This window comes from Molothrus aeneus, chromosome 28, assembly GCF_037042795.1.
Source record: "Molothrus aeneus isolate 106 chromosome 28, BPBGC_Maene_1.0, whole genome shotgun sequence".
In the NCBI taxonomy this organism is placed as follows: Eukaryota; Metazoa; Chordata; class Aves; order Passeriformes; family Icteridae; genus Molothrus; species Molothrus aeneus.
In genome coordinates, this window is record NC_089673.1 from 3,408,246 (window position 1) to 3,427,876 (window position 19,631).

The window sequence follows — 19,631 nt, forward strand, 5'->3', positions numbered from 1 at the left end:
CCGCCGCCGCCGCCCATTGGCCGCCGCCGCTACCACGTGCGCGTTGCCTGAGCGCCCGCCGCGCACCCATTGGCCGCCGCCGGTGGGGTGCGGCCGCGCGGCCTTGTGGGAGTCGTAGTTCCGCGCCATCGCCCCGCCCTCGGCGGAGCCCGCGGCCGTGACCCCCCACGCCAGACCCGCCGCCGCTGACGTAACCGGCGGTGATGACGTCAGCAGGCCCACCGCCCAGCGGTATCGGCGGCGACAACGGGGCTCCCTCGCCAGCGCCGGGACTGCGGCTGCGGGCGGTGCCCGGTGGTACCCACGGGGGAGTGGCGGCACTGCCAGAGCCGGGTCACCGGTGCCTCCCGAAGCACCGGGAGGGGAGCGCTGCTCCGTTTCCTCGCAGCCTTTCAGAACGCTACGGTTCTCACGCTTCCTGGGACCCCCCACCCCAAATCGCTTTTCCCCGGGGCTCCCGGCCCGTGACTAACGCTGAGGAATGGCGCTGAGGGAGCACCGGGAGCTGAGGGAGCACCGGGCGCGGGGGACGGGCGGCCTTGTCCCGGTGTGGAGGCAATGTCACCGGGCTGGGCACAGACCTGCGGCAGCCCCTCACGAACACAGGGCTACTGCCCGCCCCGCTGGGGACGGCGTTTTACATCCAGTGGGGGAAAATCTCCCGGTAAAACAGCCACGACGCGCTTAATCTGCCTGAAATGGCCCGCCCGGTTCCCCGGGGACGGGGTGTGTCAGCCCGGCCGCCCACTCCGGAGCTCGGCAGTGAGTGTCTCCCCACCGTGGCGTGACCCCCACCCCGCCTCCCGCCCCAGTGGCGGGCGGCCGGCGGTGCTGGGCCGGGGCCAAACCCCGGGCAGCGCCGAGCGGCGTGCGGAGCCGGGCAGTGCCTCGTGGTGCCATTAAATGTCCCGGTGCCGAGCGGGACAGATGCCCTCCTCCTCCTCCCGCCCTTACTCTGAGTCACTTGGCAGGAACAAAGTGTTTCAAGCACAGATCTTGGCGGAGAGTCTGAACCGGCGCCAAAATAAAGTCAGGACCGGAGTACTGATGGGAGTGAGCGAGCAGCGTTTGCCGTTCGGCATTTATTTGGCCAGGATTACACCCTCAGCGGCGAAACCGGTACCGAATAACCGGCTGTAGGGAGGCGGTGGCTGCCCTCGCGTTGCCTCTGCGGGACACACGGGCCATTCCCCGCCGGGGCAGAGGAACCGGCTCTGCCCGGTGTTCCGTGGCACCGCGGCTGAACGGAGCGGCGGCGCTCCCACCCCTCCCGGCCGCGGAGGGCTCCGGGAACGCGGGTGGAAGAACGGAACCCCACGGGCGCGGAGCCGGGCCGGGTCACAGGCACAGCGAGCGAGCGCCGGGACACCGGCACCGCACGTGGGCCCTGGGCGGGCGCGTTCATCACTTCCGGGGCGGGGCAGATCACCGGAAGTGGGCGTTACCCGGTAACCGTTGCTTGGCAACGGCGCCGCGGCGCAGCCATGGCGGACGACGACCTCATGCCCGTCGTCTCCTTCGGGAGCCTGATGAGCGAGGGGATAACCCTGAGCCGGCGCGGCCAGCACGACAAGGCTCTGGGCTGCTTCAATGACGTGAGGGCGCCGCGCTCCGAGGGCACCGAGATGCCCACGGGCGGGAGGGGCCTCGGGCGGGGCCGCCCCGGCGGATTCGGTTCGGTTCAGGCGGGGGAAGAGGCAGCGGCAAGAGGGGGGGACACGGAGAGACGTGTCACCAGGAGGTGGTGAACCAGACGGGGCAGTTCAGGGACAGGGCAGAGCCTGCAACAGCTGTGAAAAACGAGAAAAGACTCTTCAGTAAAATCCTTGTAGTTTTATCTGTCGTATAGGACACGCAGCTTTTTGATGGTAAAAAGGGAACTTTTAATTTCTGACTCCAACATTTATAGATTTCCAAAAGTGACAGTGGATTGGAGGGTGAGAGTGCCACCTCTCCACTGGACAAACCAACAGCTCATCAAATTTCTCTTTTTCTATAAAAGAATGCAAAACAATAAGTTATTTACATAAAATGTGTGAGAAAGTTCCTTACAAGAATGTAAACGTCAGAAGGCTTAGAAAAATTTAAAAAATCAGGGCCTCATTTATCCTCAACCATCATCAAGATCCACGTGGGAGCTGTGGCATCAAATAATATCTGCATTTGTGTATTTGTGGTGTTGAGCCAGCACAGGTGACATGTCCAGCACAGGTGACATGTCCCTGTCTGTGGTTCCAGGCACTGAAGCTGAGAGCAGGAGACAAGCACTGCCTCATCACCCGTTCCAAGTGTTTTCTGAAACTTGGGGACACAGAAAACTCCTTGAAAGATGCTGAAGCCTCGCTCCAAATTGACAATACATTCTATGAGGTAACCAGCTGAAATTTTAGGAGGAGGGGGTGGCCAAGGATCTGTGAGACCCTGCGGGGTCTGAGGCAGAGCTGTGAGGAAACTCCAAACCAATTCTGCTGCTCTCAGAGCTGTTGGGGTGCTCAGGCACCTCCAGGTGTGGGGTTTAATGTGTGCAAGCTGTGGCAATGTTCCTCACTTGGGGCTCACCAAGTTTGCAGGCAACCCCAACAAGGGAAGAGATGAGGATCCTGACTCCATGTTTCAGAAGGCTGATTTATTATTTTATGATATATATTATATTGAAAGATAATTATATACTAAAACTATACTAAAAGAATAGAAGAAATTATTTCATCAGAAGGCTTGAAATGAAAAAGAATGGAATGATAAAATCTTGTGACTGACCAGACAGTCCGAGACAGCTGGACTGTGATTGGCCATTAATTAAAAACAACCACATGAGACCAATCCCAGATGCACCTGTTGCATTGCACAGCAGCAGATAATTATTGTTTCCATTTCATTTCTGAGGTCTCTCAGTTTCTCAGGAGAAAAGATCCTAGCAAAAGGATTTTTCATAAAATATGTCTGTGACAGCAAGCTGTTACAGCCCTGGGGTCTCACTCAGGAGTTACTTGAGATCCATCAAAATTTTGCCTCATTTTATCAATTTCTTCCCCCAAATGTTGTTTTAGGGGCTTTACCAGAAAGCAGAGACCCTGTATGCCATGGGGGACTTTGAGTTTGCTCTGGTGTTTTACCACCGAGGCCGAAGGCTCCGCCCTGACCTGCACAAGTTCCAGCTGGGCATCCACAAGGCTGAGGAGGCCATTATCAACTGCATTGGGAGTAAGGAGTGCCACTTTCTGCCCCCCATGAGCCTGGACAACGCTGTACAGGGCACAGCTGGTGACAAATCAGCTCTGCAAGTGACCCAAGAGCCCCACAGCAAACCCTCTCTACTTCTGGGTTCTTGTTCTCTGTGGCAGATAAATCCAGAAGCACCACAAAGACCCAACCCTGCTCCTTTTTTCTTCTTTCTTTCTCCTCTGTATGCTGCTCACACACAGTGCCTGATCCCTTTAGTTCTGTAGGTAAATCCTGACACTCCAGTCTCCAAAATCATAATGGAAACTTTCCAGACAATACAGAGCAGAGCAGCTCATCTAATCCATGACCTGCCTGTGGCCTCCCAGTGCATGAAGGGAGCTGACAAGGAAGTTGGAGACACCCTGGAGTGCCAGGACAAGGGGGAATGGATTCCCACTGCCAGAGGGCAGGGTTGGATGGGATATTGGGAAGAATTTCTTCCCTGTGAGGGTGGTGAGGCCCTGGCACAGGGTGCCCAGAGAAGCTGTGGCTGCCCTACCCCTGGAAGTGTCCAAGGCCAGGTTGGATGGGGCTTGGAACAGCCTGGGGTAGTGGAAGATGTCCATGCCCATGGGAGATCCAATTCCAGGGGATAGAACAGCATGAGCTTCAAAGTCTCTTCCAATGTAAACCATTCTGGGATTCCATGATTTCATTCAAACCATTCTGGGATTCCATGATTTCATTCAAACCATTCTGGGATCCCACGATTCTATGATCTACCTGCAGCACTAATGGCAGAATCCATTTTGAGACCTTTATCCCTTTTATTCAAAGCTTGGAATGCAATGTGCCATGCTACCTCAGACTGGCCTCCTGAAATCCTGACTCTCCTCCAGTTTTCATTGCAAAAGAGCAGTGAAACTGTTGACTCTTGTAACGAGCTCTGCTTTCACCATTCTTGGCTCAGATCAGCTCTTGGAGAGACAGAAAAGGCCAAGGACCTCGTGGGTTTTAAAACAAACAGAAAACTCATCCCTTTTCACTTAGATTTTCTGTCAGCCCTGCCAGCAGGCGTGGACAGGACGTGTCCCAGTGTGGGGCACAGACCTCACCTGGGGCTGCCACCTCTGCCACGTGAGTGGAACACGTGTGAGGGCTCCTCTGGGGCTGCCAAACCTGTGGGGTTGGTTGGAGCCCGTCCCTGCCCAGCTCTGGCACACCCCACTCACACCCCACACACATTCCCAGGTAGGCCAGGGCCTCCCTCTCCCAAAATTTCAAAACTTCAGCCCCTCCCCCTGTTAAACAGTGGCACCAGAGCCTGCAGCACTTTCAGATGGGATAGTTATTAAAAAAAACAAAAAACCAAAACAACAGGGAAGGTTTCCAGATCTGGCTTGCTTTCCTCCATTCCTGCTGCTTCCTGAGCTTAGCACAATGCTCAGATATCATCACAGCTCCAGCTGAAATCTTCCCAGCTCAATGTCCTGAGCCAGGAGCTCTGACCACCTTTAGACCTCCTGGGCTGAAGGCACAAAAATGAATTTAAAAAATAGAAAACTGATATTTAACTAAACATAACTAAACTAATATAACCAAATTTATTTTCAATCAGTCAATAGCTGTGAGGTGCAGGGAAACACGTGGATGTTTGAACAGTTGGGAAATGCACACACCTAAACAGGGCACATCCCCAAGCTGCCTCCCTGGCTCTGCCTCACCTGGGTGGGTGGGAACACCTGCCCCTGTGACCTGCCTGTGTTTGTGCTGCTGGTCTGGGCCCCAGGGCAGCTGAAGGGAATCCTGCAGCAGCCTCAGCAGCCCTGTCCTTCCCTCAGACCAAACAAAGAGCTGTTCCTTCCCAGGGTGCAGACAGATGGGGTAAACACAATGGGCTTTTGCCCTAATCAGTGCACAAACCTTTAAAACACCTTTCCTTCCATTTCATGCTCCAGCTGTGATCCCCCAGAAGAAGCTGCACCCTTCTCCTTCAGTTTGCATGCAGGATGCACCCTGTCTGTAGGAATACTGCAACAGGAGCCCCCTGGTGCTGTGTGAATGAAAATCCCAGGAGGAGCTGGTAGCATTCCCTGCACCCAGAACACACCAACACCCCCTATCCCATGGCAAAAGATGAGAAAAGTGCTTGAAACTGAATGTTTTGTGCTTTGCACCTTTATGGGCATTTTACTCCCAACTCACAAATTTACTCAACTCAATTTGTGAGTATTTGTCTCACAAATACTTGGTGGGAATTTTTACTTGGTAAATTTCTCACCAGGTGATACACCTACACTGCTCTCTATAATCTGTTTCACACTTTTGTGGATTCCAGTCTATCCTGAAGTCTGGGAAACTTTCTCCATGGATGAGGGTCAGAGTCAGAGCTCCCCTGCATGGCTGCTGTGCAGCACTAACCCAGACTCCTGTGTGTTTGCAGATCCATCCTCAGTGAAGCTGGAGAGCAAGGAGGAGCTGTGCTTTGTGAGCAGGCAGGCAGAGGTACAGCACAGGGCTCTTGCTGGAGAAGCTTCTGGAGTTGTTGTGATGCTGAAATTGGCACCAGAGGAGTGACAGTCCCTGCAGGGATGTGGCTGTGGGAGCAGTGGGCCTGCTGAAGGGCCTCTGGAGCATTGAAACACACTGGCCTGTCATGGTTTGTCACCAGCTTCTAATGCAGGTCTGGCTCAATTCACCCAGAATTTAAAGGGGAAGGCAGAAGGGCAGGAAGAGCCACCATGCAAGAACAAAACCTGGAATTTCTCCTGCACCCCCATGTCTGGGGGTGTTGCCAGCCACCTATCTAATGAGTAACAGCCCAGAGGTCAAAAAGGGCACAGTGAGCTCCAATATTGACTTTGGGTTTACCTGATGTTTAAGGGTCACAGTTTTGATAATGGACACTTTCTTTATTGCTTCACTTTTGGGTGCTCCATTGCAGAAGTGTCTTGTTCCTCTGAGAAGCCAGAACTAGTTCTTACCCTTTCTGTAACACCCTTGTGGTCCCCCAGGGAGCACAATTGGCTGCAGAATTTTAGTTGCTCATGGCCAAAGCATCTGGTGAGACACTGGCTTTTTGCTTTTATTTAAAAAATAAGTTTCTTATATGGAGTATAAACAGAATTCTGCTCATTCCAGTGTTCCCCACTGATGTCCCTCAACTCCTTTTGTTTTTCTCTAGCTGCAGAGCAAAAAGGACAACCAGAAACAGCAAAACAAACCAAAGGACCAAAAGGATCAAAAACACACCAAGAAGCAGAGTCCAAAAACAGAGCAACAGCTTCTGGGACGGCTTTATGCTGACAAGGCATATCTGGAGAAGTTGCTCAAGGATGAAGGTGTTGCTCCTTCTCAGCACATTCTATTTTTCTTTCATCCCTTTTTTATTCTTCTTTATTTCTTTTCTTCTTTTAAATCCCTGGGACTCTTAGTTAACTATTCCAGAGCTCGCAGTGGTGAGGACACAGGCAGGTGTCTGCTCATGGGACTGTGACTCCTCTGTAGGTTTGTTATAAATGCTGTCAAGGTCAAAATGCAGGAATTGGAGAAGTATCTTATTTTAGAAAAAGGCACAAAGTTGATGCTCCTTTAGTCATATTTCTAGGGAACTTTTCACCCAGAAATAGAGAAGTGATTAAGGTTTGCTTTGCTCACAGGATTTTTACAGGGTTGCCAGCACTAATTACACATGTGGGCGGTCTGGTTTGCAGGCAGGTAAAAGCCCTCTCACTTTCCATCTGCCAGCCTGATCCGCAGCCCTGTTTAAAGTGCCCTGTCCATACAGATGTGCCATACAGATGTTCTGTCCCAGAGCACAGGTGCTCAGCACAGCTGGCCCCACTTACTGGGCTCCTTCTTGGCTCTGATCAGCAGAGAAGGCAGCAGACACGAGGCTGGAACACCAGCTCAGCTCACTGAACCACAGGGGTAGCAGAGTTTTATTGTATTTGTGGGGTGCCCTGAAGAAGGAAGGAATAATGAATCTGACTCCATGTTCTCAGAAGGCTAATTTATCATGATATGATATGATATGATATGATATATGATATTATGCTATACTAAAGAATACAGAAAGGACACTTACACAGTGCTAGAAAGATAATAATGAAAACTCATGACTCTTTCCAGAGTCTTGGCACCGATTGGCCAATGAGTGAAAACTCACACCAGAATCCAATGAATCAATCACCTGTGGGTAAACAATCTCCAAACACATTCCAGATGGCAAAACACAGGAGAAACAAATGAGATAATAATAGTTTCCCTTTTTCTCTGGGGCTTCCCAGGAGAAAAGTCCTGGGTGAAGGGGTTTTTCAGAAAATGTGAATGCCACAGAGTTTATTTTTAGCTCCCCCATCACCTCAGCTCTGAGGAGCACAGGACACTTTCATGTCCAGGACTGTCTGTGTCAGAACAGAAAAACGTTCCCAATCAATTCCCCACTGAGCTACAGCTCAGGTCTGTTGATTCTCACCTCAGTTCTACCTTATCTTATTCCCAGACTTGATGCAGAGCAGCACAAGGCAGGGGGCCAAAGTCATGGACCTGGTTTTGGATGGCATCTCCTACCTGAACCAGCGGCGGGACTTCTGGCAGCAGCAGAAGCCGATTTACGCGCGGGAGTACGAGCGCAAGGCCCTGCGGCAGAGCCGCGCACGGGACAAGAAACAGAAACCGTCTGACATTGCCAGATCCATCGCCAAGGAGATGGAGGACATCGAGCTGAGTAGGTTCCTGGCTCTGGGGAACTCTATTCCTGAGCTTTGAGGTCTCAGTTCCTGAGTGTCACAGAATCCCAGGATGGTTGGGGTTGGAAGGGACCTTGAAGTTCATCCTGTTCCACTGCCCCTACCATGGGCAGGGACATCTCCCACTATCCCAGGTGGCTCCAAGCCCCATCCAGCCTGGTCTGGAACACCTCCAGGCTTGGGGAATTCACAAGGCAGGGGGTCAAAGTCATGGACCTGGTTTTGGGTGGCATCTCCCACCTGAACCAGCAGCAGGACTTCTGGCAGCAGCAGAAGCCGATTTATGAGCACAGGGTCCTGCAGCTGGCCTGGGCACAGGACAAGAAACAGAAACCATCCAATATTCCCAGAGCCATTGCAAAGGAGATGGAGGATATTGAGCTGAGTAGGTTCCTGGCTGTGGGGAGCTCTTTTCCTGAGCTTTGAGGGTTAACCACTTCACCAGGTCTCACTTCCTGAGTATCACAAAATCCTAAGATGGTTTGGGTTGGAAGGGTGTGGTATTTTCTGGGGTCCCCCATGGCAGGAGGGAATGAATCTGACTCCATGTTCTTAAAGGCTAATTTATTATCTTATGATATTATAATAAAGAGCACTATAGTAAAACTATAGTAAAGAATAAGAAAGGATACTTACAGAAGGCTACAAAGAATGATAATGAATCTTGTGACTCTTTCTCCAGAGTCTGACACAGCTTGGACTGTGATTGGTGATTGAATTAAAACAATTCACATGAAACTAATCAAACAACCACCTGTTGGATAAACAATCTCCAAACCACATTCTAAAGCAACAAAACACAGGAGAAGCAAATGAGTTAATGTTGTTTTCCCTTTTATCTGAGGCCTCTCAGCTGCCCAGGAGAAGAATCCTGGGCAAAGAGGATTTTTCAGGAAATATGAGGACAGAAGGACCTTGAAGTTCATCCCACCCCCCCTACCTTGGCAGGGACACCTTCCACTATCCCAGGCTGCTCCAAACCCCATCCAACCTGGCCTGGGACACCTCCAGGGATGGGGAATTCACAACTTCTCAATGTCTCTGCATCACACCCCAGTGTCCAACTCTGCTCCCTGTCCCCAGTGCTGGCCAGAGGTTCTGCTGAGCAAAGCTGCAGGAAAGCTGAACGGCTGCTGAAAAAGATACAAGCCTGGTCAGAGAATGAAGTTCCCAACAAGTATGAACTGATTGGGAACCTCCACAACTGCATTGGGAATGCCCAGTTGGCAATGGGACAGATGGAGGCAGCTTTGCACAGCCATAAGATGGATCTGGAATGTGCCAGGGAGCAGTAAGTTCTTGGAAGTTCAGGTGGGTGGAGAAAGGGGAAAATACCTCTGTGGGGGTGTTTTAGCATTAGGTAAAGTAATCCTCACCTGGGGGGTTTAACAGGTTACACATTCAGCTCTGCACAAGTATTAGGGTGTGTGGTGAATTTTTATCTTCACTGTTTCAAAATAAGGAACCTGAATCAGATTTTTAAGGACCCACAGCATAGGGCACATCAAAACCTCTTCTGTAGCAAAGCAAAAGAACACAAGTCCCAGTCTCAGCACTTTAATCTTGAGCAGGTACTTTTTTTCTCAGGAAGATCAGCGTTGAAATTGCTTCAGTTTTCTGCTACATTTTGTCTTAAACTTCTTTTCATAGAAACCATTAAGCATAGCTTGAAATAAAGGTCTCTTCCAGGTGCACTTACCTTTCTGCACCAGACACATCCCACAGCTCTTCCTGCTGAACCACAGTGGAGCAAAATGTAGTCTAAGATATAGCAAAAATTTGCAATACATAGCAGAAATCATGGGACAGTGGCTTGAAGTGATTTGGGACTTACATTTGGCAGTAGTGCACTGAGCTTTTAAAATATCACGGAGTGGTTATTTCTCATTTTCAAAAATCCTTTTGGAAATGAATGTTGGTTTAGGAAAATGCTGCCTCTCTCCTGGTGGTCGCAGTCCCCGAGCAGGCCGGGTAAAGGCAGGAATTAGCAGGAGAAGGGGAGGAGATGCCGAATTAGCAGGAGAAGGGGAGGAGATGCCGGCTTTGGGACCTCGCTGAACCCGAGGCGCCGGGAAGGGCGGGCAGAGACGGGCGGGCTGCACCCTCTGGCGGCTGCAGCTGGAGATGCCGCTAATGACTCCTTAATTACTCGAGTTAATTACCCCGTGACGGGGGTTTGAGTCCTTGCGGTCCCTTCCCATCTAAACCGCTCTGTGATTCCATGACTCCCATGGCATTTATCTGCTCCTCGCACAGGCTTTTCTATCTCTAAACTAAGGGTAGGCAAAGAAGCATCTCACTGCTTCTGAAGATGAGAATGAGGATAATTAAAAAAAATAAAATTAAAGCCCATAGGGCTTTATTACAGAAGGAGCTGCCTGTAGGATGGAGCAAAGCTCAGTCCGAGCACAGGGTCAGGGCTGGTGTCAGGAGCCTGCAGATACTGCAGACACGTTTTTGTGTTTTTGCTTTGAAAGACAGAAATCATCCATGAGTTGTTCCCACAAAGGGAAACAGAGGCAATGAAAAGTGGAAAGACCTTCCCAAGGGCTGTCAGATTTGCACCAAAATTAATAATAATCAAAGGCACAGCTAAACCATTTCCCCTGTGTCTCATGGGGTCAGCTGCCAGAGCTGTAGATAAAATCAAAAATCAACCTTGATTTCATAACTTTCAGCCTGACTGGGCCTTTTACTTCCTAACAATTCTCTGAGGGCATGGGGAGCACCAAGGGGACCCTGAAGAAAGGCAGATTGGGTGAGGACCAGGATGATATCAGTGCCACAATCCCTTTGTCTCCCTGTCCCAGCACTCTGCCGGATGCCGAGTCCCGGGCCCTGGACAACATTGGCCACGTGTACGCCCGAATTGGAAAGTTCCAGCAGGCCATCAACACGTAAGTACAGCCCAGCAGCAAAGGCATCAGGGGCTGGGGTGACCCAGGTCGTGGTTTTTCACTTGTGTGTTCTCACTGCAGCCAGGCCTGGGGAAATTTTCACACCCGAACCCTTTGCTATCAAATCAGTGTTTGAGTTGTAACTGAACTCGGTGAGGGTTGGTAAAGGTTTCTCTGTCTTACTCTACTTGAAGCTGGGAGGAGAAGATTCCACTGGCCCAATCCAGCCTGGAGAAGGCCTGGCTGTTCCATGAAATTGGGCGGTGCTACCTCGAGCTGGATAATGCTGAAGTAGCCCAAGATTATGGAGAGCAGTCCCTGCAGTCAGCAGATGAAGAGGGAGATGTGGAGTGGCAGCTCCATGCCACCGTGCTGGTGGCACAGGCACAAGGTAAAGATGTGGGCACAGGTTTTGCTCTCAGGGAAAAGCTGGTGTGAAAACTCTCCAGGATTTAACAGCCAAAGCAACTGCTCACATCAGGACTGGCTTGATTACTTCTTGCTGTTCTCCTGATCCTGGGCTAAACCAGCTGATATCCTTGTCTGTTCCAGTGAAATTGAAAGATTACCAGTCTGCAATCCTGAATTTTGAAAGGGCTCTGGAGAAGGCAAGGCTTGTGCCCAGTGAAGCTGCTCAAAATGGCATCATTGCGGTAAGGGAGATGGAGGAGGAGCTCTGGGCAGCCTCTGGGAGAAGCTGTTATCCCAGCTGGGATATTCCAGCCAGTAATGCCATAGAAATGCAGTCTTATAGTGGGAAAGGATTTGGTAATGATAGCAAAAGGATTTGGTAATGATAGCAAAAGAAAACAGGAAAATGTTGGGTATGTAGCTGCATTTCTGGGGCTTTTATCAAGAACTTCATCCCTTTCAGGCCTTGGATAATGTGAGCAAAAGCTTCATTGCAGAGCTGAACAAAGGCCACAAAGATGGGACGATTCCCTCACATGAAGGTACTTGATGTTCGTGCCCTCTGCACCCAGAAATGGGAAAAACCCTACTCTCCTGTTCTGCACATCAGCAGCACCTCATAATTCCCACAGCACCCATTTCCTTGCAAGTATTGAATTAAAATCTTGGTGGGAGTCTGGGATTGCTTCAGCTGCACTCCCAGGTCGGGCCGTGCCCAGCTCCCTGAGTGTCCCCTGCAGGCTGGCCCGGTGTCACCGACACCCCGGCCCTGTCCCAACCCTGCTGGGGTTCGGGGAGGGTCCTGGCAGGGCCCTGCTCCCCTCAGGCACTGCAGCCCAGCAGCTGCATCCCCGGACCTGAGGGCACTGAGACATTCCTGGGGAGGGTAAGGGAGCCCGGGGGCCCTTCCTGTGCCCAACTGCTCTAGGACGTGGCTTAACTTTCCTTTTCCCTTCCCAGATCGCCTTTTCAGTAGTGAAAGCATAAAAACCACCGCTGAGAATGTGGAAGAGGAGGAGGAGAAAGGGAATCCAGATGAAAAGCCCTAAGAGGAAGCCAGAAACGATACGTAAGCAGAAGAAAAGGTTAAAGGAGGCAAACGGACAAGGAAATAAAGGAGAGCCGTGGGGAAAAGTGGAGCCTAGGCGGGAAATTGAAATAAATATTGAGCAAGCGTCGTACCCAGCACTGCAGTGGTGTGTCCCTAGCAGGGAAGGAGCTGGTCCGAGCCGCCGCCGTTCTCGGAGCGCTGCCTCCCCCCGGCCCGGGACTGTCCCGGCAGCATCCCCGGCACCGGGCGGGGCGCTGAGCCCCGGGGCCCCCCCGCTGCCCCGGGGGAGGGCTCGGCCCGGCCCTCGGGGGCGGGCGAGTCCCGGGGCTATGAAAGGAGCGGCGGCGGCGCCCGCCCCAGAGCCGCTTCCCCGCCGCGCCGCTCCGCACCGGCGGCCGCCCCGGAGCCGCTGCCCTCACCATGGTAAGCGGGACCAGCGGGATGGGGACAGGCAGCGGGACAGGCATCGGGATTGGCATCGGGATTGGCATCGGCATCGGGGCTGCAGCTGCAGCTCCGCCCGGCGAAGGTTCCGATTCCCGGGAGGGCGGAAGCGCCGGCGGCGTTGCCGACACGAGGGCGCAGGGCTGGGGGGGAGCGGAGGCAGCCGGGCCCCGAGAACGGCCCCGGGGCCCGTGGCTCCCTCTCGGGGGTCCCGGGACGCTCTGGGGGCTGCCGGGGCACGGGCAGCACGGGGCCGGCAGTGCTGGCTCCCTCCATGGTGGGGAGCAGGAGACAAGCGGGAGCTTTGTGGGGGCGGCTCAATGGGAGATTGTCCGGCGGGACCCCGCTCCCCCGGGCTCTGCGGAGCCTTTGTCCACCCGGCCCGGCCCGTGAAGGCGCCCGTTGTCCCCGAGCCGGCGGCGAACAATGGCCCGGGGGGGCCGCGATTGTTCCTTTGTTCACGGGGCTGAAAAGCGCCTCAGTCCCCTCGGCAGCTGCCGCGGCAGAACAGCGGCCCCGGTCCCCGCCCGCGGCACAGCCCGGTGCGGTGCGGGGACAGCCCGGTGCGGTGCGGGGACAGCCCGGCCCTGCGAGCCCTGGCAAGCGGGGCACCTGTGCTGCGCTCCAGGTAACTCTCCGGCTTCCCCCGGTGTGAGCACTTTGAGCCCCGAGTGTGCGGGGAAAGCAGCACCGGGGTCTCCGGGGAGCCCGCAGGTCCCTGCTGCTCTCAGGGGCTCCTTTGTCCCTCAGGCTGCGGCTGAGCCCAGGGCAGGCAGTGCCCGTGGGAAATGTGGGGTCCTGCTTCTGCTCCCAGGGCATTTGGAACCAAAACTCATCTGGAATAAAGAGATGGGCAAATCAACACCTGAAAAGTGTTTTTTTTTTGAAAACTGCGAACTGGAAACACATTTTTCTGGCCCTGGCAGAGCAGTTACGTTTTATGTAAAACTTCTCAATTTTTGCATCAAAGGCAAAACTTCTTGGGCATCACTCCCACGGTCCAGTGGATCCCAGGCTGGGCTGGCCCACAGGCAGCCGGGTCATTTATTGACCCAACAAACAATGTCTGCCTCGGAGATGCTATTGAGGACTCGCACAGCTGAAGAAATCCCACTTTTCCTGTCAGTCCTGTGTTTTCCCGGGCTCTACTGGGAATTAATCTGGGATTCTGCTAACCGGAGCTGCTGGCAGGAGGGGAGGGACAGCCGTGCCAGCTCCCAGCGGCATCTCCCGCTCACTGCTGCCAACCGCGAGTGTTTCGTTTCCTCCAGCACTCGAGGTTTCACTTTCGAGTTCTGCCTTGCAGCTGCTGGGAGGGGTTTGGCTTTCCTGGGAGCCGTCTCAGTTGCTTTCCCCAAGAGGAGCCCAAATTCCCTCCTGTGAGGTGCTCAGCTGCTGACCCTCAGTGCAGCTCAGAGGGAGGCAGCAGCATCCTTGTGGGCTGCTCTAGGGCACAGCCTGGGAATAGAGTTTGTGATTCGGGTGAAGGGACAGGAGCGTGGCAGATCTCAACCTGCTGGGCCTTTCAGTTCCCCTTGGGCTCCTCCATGGGTCGCTGCCCTCACATCCGGCAGCCGCAGGTGTGTTTGTTCAAGTGCTCAGACTAAATGTGCCCCACAAGGAGCTCTGGGGCTTTGTGGCAGCTCCTGGTGCCTGAGAAGCCCCTTCCCAGTGGGGCAGGACTGCAGCTGCTGAGGCCAGAGTGGGGAGCAGGGCTGAACCTTCAGCCCTTGGGTGGGATGCAGTGGATTTCTGCTGTGTGACCAACCAGAGCAGCTGTGGGAGAAGGAGTCAGCTGAGCAGGGCACCCAAGTGAGGCCATGTGGGGGAGATGCTCCCTGTGCCCATCCTTTCCACTAAAGGTCCCAGCAGGACCACATTGTCTCTGGGGTTCCTGCCCTGCAAAGTGTTTTCTCCTTCCATTTCAGAACAGAGGCTTTTCCAAGAAGAGTCACCCTTTCCTGCCTAAAATATTTAGAAAAATGTCTACTCAATCAGCAAAAGAGAGACCTGAGAGTTTGCATTTCCCATTCCTGGACGATGAAGACACCATCTCCACACTGAAAGAATCCAAAACCTTTTTCATCCTCCGGGGCCTGCCTGGCAGCGGGAAGTCCACCCTGGCCCAGGCCATCCACGATCGCTACAAAGACGCCTGCAAGGTCATCTCTGTTGATCACTATAAAATCACACCGTTAATCAGAAGCTCCATTCCTGAAGAGTACTCCAAGGTGGATGAGGATCTAGTTGACTATTGCAAACGGGAGATCAGCGTCATTGTTTTGGATGACACTCACCACGAGCGGGAGCGGCTGGAGCAGCTCTTTGACATTGCTGACAAGTATCGCTACAAAGTCATCTTTGCCGAGCCCAAAACCCCCTGGCGCTTGGATTGTCCCCAGCTAAAGGACAAGAATCAGTGGAAACTGTCTGTGGAAGAGCTGAAGAAGATGAAGCCAAGCTTAGAGAAGGAATTCCTCCCCATGTATTTTGGGTGGTTTTTGAGCAAAAGAAGTTCGGAGATCCTGAGGAAGGCTGGCCAGGCATTCTTGGATGAGCTTGGGAGTCTCAAAGCCTTCAAAAAGGAGAGTAAATACTGTATGTATTGATGTTCTCTTACACATTCTTACCTGTTGATGAGTCTGATTAGCTTCTAAAGTCAATTTCTAACACTGCCAACAAGAAAAGCTTTTTAAAGCTGCTAACCTGGTCTTCATAGTTGACAAAGTTGCTTTTAAAGTAAAAATAAATTAAAGAGCTTTTCCTAAGTCTGTTTAGATCTGGCCCCACAGGGCACTGAGCTCAGGTGGCAGCAGCAGGACATGGGATCCTGGGTGTCCCCTGGTTCCAAGGTGTTGGGTGGGAAAAAGGCAAAGAGAGAGAAATGGGAAAGGCTGGACTGAACAATCCCATCCCTTAGGGGACTCTCACATCTCATCAGGTTTGAGATGAGCCACGATGATGCACGGGAGCTTCTGTTCTCTGGCTCCATCTGCAGTGAGCCTGGGAGGAGGGAGGGGTCTGGTTTCCCACCCTGCAGTCAGAGATGAGATGTCAAGGCTGAAGTAGGGAAGGGAGAGATGGGACCAGGGCTCGTGGGTTGACATCAGGGGCATCATTTTGTGGCAGTGACATTGTTTATCTGTATCTGCAGTTCCTTCTGCTATCGAAGATCCCAAAATAAAAATAGATCTCACCAGCTACTTTGTGAAGAGGCCACCTGGGGTCCTGCACTGCACCACGAAATACACTGAGTTTGGAAAAGCAGCTGGAGCTGAGGAATATGCGCAGCAGGAAGTGAGTGTTGGGATCCCACCTCCTCCCCGCACCCCCGTGTCCCCTCCCTCCCCTTTGGGGTGTCCATGAGCCTGGGAGAGGGTTGGAGATGGGCTTTGCTCTGACCCAAGAGGCCAAACATAGGGACAGGAACTACATCCATGTGGCCTGTGCAGAGAAAACTCCAAAGTGTGGACGTGGTGATTTTGTTTCCTATTTCCAAACAAAATACTCCCACTTTCCCCGATCACACATGACTTCCAGCATCATCTCTGACAACTTGAGCTGAATGATGATGAATTGAGGTATTCAGATCCCCAGATTGATTATTTCAGAGCACATAAGCCCAGGTTAAATATTGGAAAGACATTACCAGCTCCAGATCCACAGAGCTGGCACATCAGGCACTCACCTTCTCCTTGCTCTGGATATTTTGCCCATGTCCCAACAGGAGCTGCCACGAGCAGCCCCAGTGAATCCCCACCCAGAGGCACCAACCCTGTCCCCTGTGTGTGTCCCTCTCCTCCAGGCTGTGAAGGCTTCCTACGGCAAAGGCTTCACCCTCTCCATCTCTGCACTGTTCATCACCACAAAGACTGTCGGGGCTCGCATCGAGCTGAGCGAGCAGCAGCTGCTGCTGTGGCCAGGGGATGCTGACAAGATCCTGCCCACGGACAACCTCCCCCGGGGCAGCCGTGCCCACATCACCCTGGGCTGCGCCAACGGCGTCGAAGCCGTCCAGACGGGGCTCGACCTGCTGGAGTTTGTCAAGCTGGAAAAGGCAGGGAACAAAGGGGAGCAAGTGGGGGAAATTGGAGGAGGGAAACTGCTGTATTTTGATAATGGGATGTGGATGCTTGTGCTGTTGAAAAAGATTGATGTGAGGGCGATATTCTCGGGGTACTATGGGAAGGGAAAGCTCGTGCCAACGCAGAGCACCAACAAACGGGGCGCTGCCTTTAGCTCCTGCACCATCATCTAGGAGCACGGGCAGGGCAGCTCCTCGGTTTGTTTTTAAAAGGCAAGTAACTTCTGTAACCTTAAAAGTGTAAAGAGAAATAATTTCTACCTTTACTAAAGTCAACCCTCCTGCCCACCCCAGCGCGAAGCCTCTGGGGAGTTATCGGCCTCAGAAAAGGAAGAAAACAAGCAACTCCTGACTGCAACTGTAATGTGAGTTTTGGAGGGAACCTGCTGGGGTGTCCTGCTTGTTTTCTTCCTTGGAGAAAGATCAACTCTGGGGCTTTTATTGCTTCCCTCTGAACCACAATCGTTCGATCTTTACCTGTTGGCACTGACCAAAGCCTGGCAGTCGCTGGTCTGAAGCCAAGGGAACTGCAGGATGTCCCTCCCCTCCCACAGCCAGGGACTGACATTAACCATTCTGGCAGCTGAGTACAGGGTCAGAACTAGCGAGACCCAGGCGTGGCTCACTCCTGTCAGGAGTCCTGTCCTTACCAAGGGTTTGGCCCCTAAGGACAGAACTTGCTGAGGGCAGCAGGTCCTGGCAGCCCTAATCACAGCTGCCCCCAGTGGGCTCCATCCCAGCTGCTGTCCCTCACAGCAGAGATGCTCTGGGGACAGCCAGGAGGAGGGCACTGTGCCAGGTGATGCCTTAAAGACACCAACTTTGGGAAAATCAAGTGAAACACCAGGACAGGGAGCCAATTCCTGCAAAGCAGCTCCAGCCACTTCCCTCCACCTGGGCTGGACCAAGCACCATCCCATGTCCTGTAGGGAACAATCCTGCCTTGGCAGGGAGTGGAAGAGATGAACTAACATCTTTTCCATCTTATTTGATAGAAACTAAAATCATGTCTGAAGTACACGACTGGACTTCATGCAAGATTTTACTCCCTTCCTCTAATGCACTTGAATGTTAAGAGTTAGGCTGGAGTAACCCCGTAGTGTGGGAAGTGGAGGCACTGTAACCTTGTAACTCACGTCTGCTCGAACCTAAACCCCAGCTGGAAGTTACTGACCCAGCACTTGTGTCATTAAATCTGTTTTATTGAAACTTGGGTTTGTGCTCTGCCAGGCCCTGGCCCAGCAGGGCGGTGGCTCCTGGGCATTGTTTAACACAAAGCTCCACCAACAGCCCCAGGGCAGGTCCCAGCTCGACCTCCTGCTCTGGCTCAGGCTCTGGGGAGCAGCAGAGTGACATTAACCCAACTAACACTGTAAATACTGACTGTGTTTGAGGCCTGGGCTGGGGCTGGGCACAGCTCACCCTGAGTCCAATGTTGCTGGGGCAAGGAGCGTTTCTCTCTGACTGTTGAGGCCAAAAGCAGGGAGAGCTTTGGTGCTTTTCTGCTACCAAACACTCTGCCATGAAAGCAAAATAGTTCCTGCTGATCAGAAGCAAAGGATAAGAATAAATTCTCATTATACCATAAAATAGTGAGCTATAAACCCACCCAGAGCACCTGTGACCCTTCTTGGAGAAATCCCTCCAACCTTCCACACTGGCAGCAGCTGACAGAACCTCAAGGGTTTGTTCCACCAAAGCTCTACAAGGGATTTGCCAGCACCTGCTCAGGGGCTGGCTGAGCCCACACCCCCAGTGCCCAGATCACTCCAGCACCAGAATACACAGCTGGAACATCTCCTTCACCTGCCTGTTCAAGAACAACAGTGACATTGTCGTCGTTTGAGTTTTTATTAGTTTGTACATCATATACAGTTTATAATAAAGTAAAACCGATTGCATATGGGTCTGCTCAGGCTGATTTCCCATACAAACACGGCATCAGGAGTTCTGCTAAGGAAGTAAACAACAAATATTCACATTTTTTACCATTCACATCCTAGAAAGGTCCAAGAGGGACAGCTGGTACCGATGTGGAGCCCGGCTGGGAGAGGATGAGGAGTTTGGCAAAGCAATGGGACAGCAATTGCTCCATGCAATTCCCCTTTCCTCCCAGGGAAAGGTTGAGCTATGTACACTGAGGTAAACATTCCCAATTCCAGTTCAGATAAACACGGCAGCGCAGGGACGAGCTCCTCTCCGAGTGGCTTCGCATCGGTGCCTGGATTTGTCCTGACTGTTCCACAGCTGTGACCCACGTGCACTGTGGGGCTCTGTGAGCCCCCTGGCCCCTGGGATGCTGCCTCACACCACACTCTGTTCACAGGAGCCATCAGGGGACACTGGGGACAGGGCTGGGGTGGCAGCAGGGCTGGGCAGTCCCTCTGGGCTCCCCATGGATGCTCCAGCAACAGAGCAGAGCTGTCCCTCCAAGCTCAGATCTGGGTGAGGGAAAATGCCCAGCACTGCTCCGAGAAGGGATAACCCCATCCATCATGCTGGGAGTGGGCCAGGAAGGCCAAAGAGTTTCACATCAGCTCTCACAGTCATGCAGGGACCCAGAATGGCCCCACAGAGCCAAGGGCAGGGACAGCCAGCAGCTATTGCCACCCACCCCTGCCACAGCCCTGCCACAGCTGCCCAGGGACCAGCACTGCTCCAGGGTGCAGCACACGGTTGTCCTGTTCCCTAGGGAAGAGGAGGGGAAAGGACAAGGCACGAATTTAAACAGGATGGAAACCATCCATTAGAAATAAGAGAATATCTGGAGTTATTACTGAAACTGAGGAGGTCATTTGGAAATGGCAAAGCAGCACATGGCCCAGCCCTGG

General features: G+C 52.9%; 2 protein-coding genes across 4 annotated transcripts; both read left to right on the plus strand.

Moving 5' to 3' along the window:
- The first annotated feature begins 1,473 nt into the window (after positions 1 to 1,473).
- On the plus strand, positions 1,474 to 12,402 carry ODAD4 (outer dynein arm docking complex subunit 4). Of its 3 annotated transcripts, XM_066566882.1 has the most exons (12): positions 1,474 to 1,595; positions 2,239 to 2,370; positions 3,048 to 3,201; positions 5,606 to 5,667; positions 6,347 to 6,503; positions 7,667 to 7,891; positions 8,997 to 9,204; positions 10,724 to 10,810; positions 11,005 to 11,201; positions 11,363 to 11,463; positions 11,685 to 11,763; positions 12,182 to 12,402. In XM_066566882.1, exons 1-12 carry the CDS (start codon positions 1,485 to 1,487, stop codon positions 12,268 to 12,270), a joined length of 1,602 nt encoding a protein of 533 aa, XP_066422979.1. In that variant the 5' UTR covers positions 1,474 to 1,484; the 3' UTR covers positions 12,271 to 12,402. The 3 variants fall into 3 exon arrangements, with proteins under 3 accessions (XP_066422979.1, XP_066422980.1, XP_066422982.1); XM_066566883.1 differs by lacking the exons at positions 3,048 to 3,201; positions 5,606 to 5,667; XM_066566885.1 differs by lacking the exons at positions 1,474 to 1,595; positions 2,239 to 2,370; positions 3,048 to 3,201; positions 5,606 to 5,667 and adding an exon at positions 5,719 to 6,225.
- Positions 12,403 to 12,587: 185 nt separating this feature from the next.
- On the plus strand, positions 12,588 to 18,701 carry CNP (2',3'-cyclic nucleotide 3' phosphodiesterase). Its single transcript, XM_066567112.1, has 4 exons — positions 12,588 to 12,695; positions 14,645 to 15,314; positions 15,871 to 16,013; positions 16,522 to 18,701. The coding sequence occupies exons 1-4, from the start codon at positions 12,693 to 12,695 to the stop codon at positions 16,972 to 16,974; spliced, it is 1,269 nt and encodes a 422-aa protein (XP_066423209.1). The 5' UTR covers positions 12,588 to 12,692; the 3' UTR covers positions 16,975 to 18,701.
- Positions 18,702 to 19,631: the final 930 nt, after the last annotated feature.

What these genes read in the sequence shown, in the direction of transcription:
- ODAD4 (XM_066566882.1), top strand. Translation starts at nt 1,485, where the DNA reads ATGGCGGACGACGACCTCATGCCCGTCGTCTCCTTCGGGAGCCTGATG. An exon ending in CATTATCAACTGCATTGGGA is followed by an intron (nt 3,202 to 5,605) that starts GTAAGGAGTGCC and finishes GTGTGTTTGCAG; the next exon opens with ATCCATCCTCAGTGAAGCTG. An exon ending in GATGGAGGACATCGAGCTGA is followed by an intron (nt 7,892 to 8,996) that starts GTAGGTTCCTGG and finishes CCCTGTCCCCAG; the next exon opens with TGCTGGCCAGAGGTTCTGCT.
- CNP (XM_066567112.1), top strand. An exon ending in CAAAAAGGAGAGTAAATACT is followed by an intron (nt 15,315 to 15,870) that starts GTATGTATTGAT and finishes CTGTATCTGCAG; the next exon opens with TTCCTTCTGCTATCGAAGAT. An exon ending in AGGAATATGCGCAGCAGGAA is followed by an intron (nt 16,014 to 16,521) that starts GTGAGTGTTGGG and finishes CCTCTCCTCCAG; the next exon opens with GCTGTGAAGGCTTCCTACGG.